Source organism: Drosophila persimilis, unplaced genomic scaffold, assembly GCF_003286085.1.
Source record: "Drosophila persimilis strain 14011-0111.01,24,50 unplaced genomic scaffold, DperRS2 tig00000191-arrow-pilon, whole genome shotgun sequence".
NCBI classification, from domain to species: domain Eukaryota; kingdom Metazoa; phylum Arthropoda; class Insecta; order Diptera; family Drosophilidae; genus Drosophila; species Drosophila persimilis.
This window is the reverse complement of record NW_020825298.1, coordinates 6,428,161-6,429,670: the sequence shown is the minus strand read 5'-3', so window position 1 is coordinate 6,429,670 and position 1,510 is coordinate 6,428,161. Positions and strand designations below refer to the sequence as shown.

The 1,510-nt window shown below is 57.7% G+C and overlaps 1 protein-coding gene across 1 annotated transcript; it reads right to left on the bottom strand.

Moving 5' to 3' along the window:
* LOC6589722 (G2/mitotic-specific cyclin-B3) lies at positions 1-1,510 on the bottom strand. The gene has a single exon (XM_002015095.2). The coding sequence runs from the start codon at positions 1,396-1,398 to the stop codon at positions 79-81; it is 1,320 nt and encodes a 439-aa protein (XP_002015131.1). The 5' UTR covers positions 1,399-1,510; the 3' UTR covers positions 1-78.

The window sequence follows — 1,510 nt, the reverse complement described above, 5'->3', positions numbered from 1 at the left end:
AGATCACAAAAATATATAAACTTGTGTGGGAATATGCCCGGGATAGGAAGGGGGCAGGGGACATTGCGTGTGTCCTCTTCAGAGGTGGGTTCTGCTTTTATGTTTTGGGGCCAGGTTGTTCTGGAACAGCTCCTGGTTGGTGAGCAGAGGCACCTTGGCCACCTCGTGGAATATCTTGTCCGAGTACTTGTTGCGTATTATCTTGATGGTGTCACACGGCCTGCGATGGAGGCCGGCATTCAGGACGGGCACGATCTCGGCGAATTCCGCCAGCTGGAAGCCCGTGTAGTGGACCAGAGTCGGGGTCCAGGTCTGTTGGTCCAGGTGTGAGGCGCCGGCGCGCATGCGCAGGGCCATGTAGAGGGCGGCCGATGCCATCTGCGAGTCCCTGAACCCAATTGCGGCGTAGTCCATCAGCGACAGCTCCAGGATGTAGCGAGCCAGGGTCAGAGTGCGCCTCTGGACCTGGGCACAACGGGCGTAGCGACGCAGGAAGCTGTAGGACAGGGGAATGCCCAGGTCGTACTGGATGAGGCGCAGCGTTTCGAGCTCCATCTTGACCAGCTCGTCGCGGCTGTAGGCCCCGTCGCAAATGTACAGCAACTCCCAGATCCGGAGGGGCAGGCACTCGTCGTACTTGCTGGCAATGAAGAAGGCTGTGATCCCCAGGAGCTGCAGCTGCTCCTTCTTGATGACTGCGCGGCACAAGTAGAGGTCCACGATCTTCACAGCCAAGTACAGGGTCTCGTGGTAGAGCCTGAAGTTCTCTTGCAACTCGACCATCCAGTCGACCAGCACGGCCCGCATGTCCGTGGTCAGGTGGATCTGTCGCGGCATGTAGTCCCCGATGGCGAACGCCGGCTCGCGTGTCTTCAGATAGTTGAAGATCTCCATGGAGTAGTGCGAGACCTGCAAGGGGTCGTCCCAGTTCTTCTGATCAAAGTCCACCACACCTCGCGGGACGCGTCGCCGAGGCACCACCGGCGCCCAGGCATCGGCGGTGGGATGCAAAGAGGCGCCGCAGGTGGAGACGTCCTCCAAGGCAGACGGGTAAAGGCTATCCGTAGTCTTGTTGGAAATGCGACGCAGCGGCTTGAGGGACACTCCTTGGGCTTGGGCTTGGGCCTGGGATCTGCATGGAATCTGGACCATGTCGCCATTGGGGATCTCCCCCAAAACGGTCTTCTTATAGATCGTTGCCTTCGAGCGTTTGCCTTCGTCCAAAACCCCGTGGCAGTTCTCTTTGTCCTGATGCAGCGCCATTATCTTGGCATGGCTAAGATTGCAGTTGTCGCCCAGGGCAGAGCGTTTGACCTTTTCCTTCTTGATGGCCACGCTCATAGCGGCCTGACTGGTTCCGGTAGCCCGGCTGGATCTGGTTGCCTTTGCGGGCGCCATTCTGTCAAATACTGTTGTCCTCTGTAGTCCTCTTCCTTCAGTTGAATTTTTGCGCTGTTAGCAGTGGCTTTGCTTAGTCCTTAGCACTTTTTCGATACTGTTTCCCGTTTGC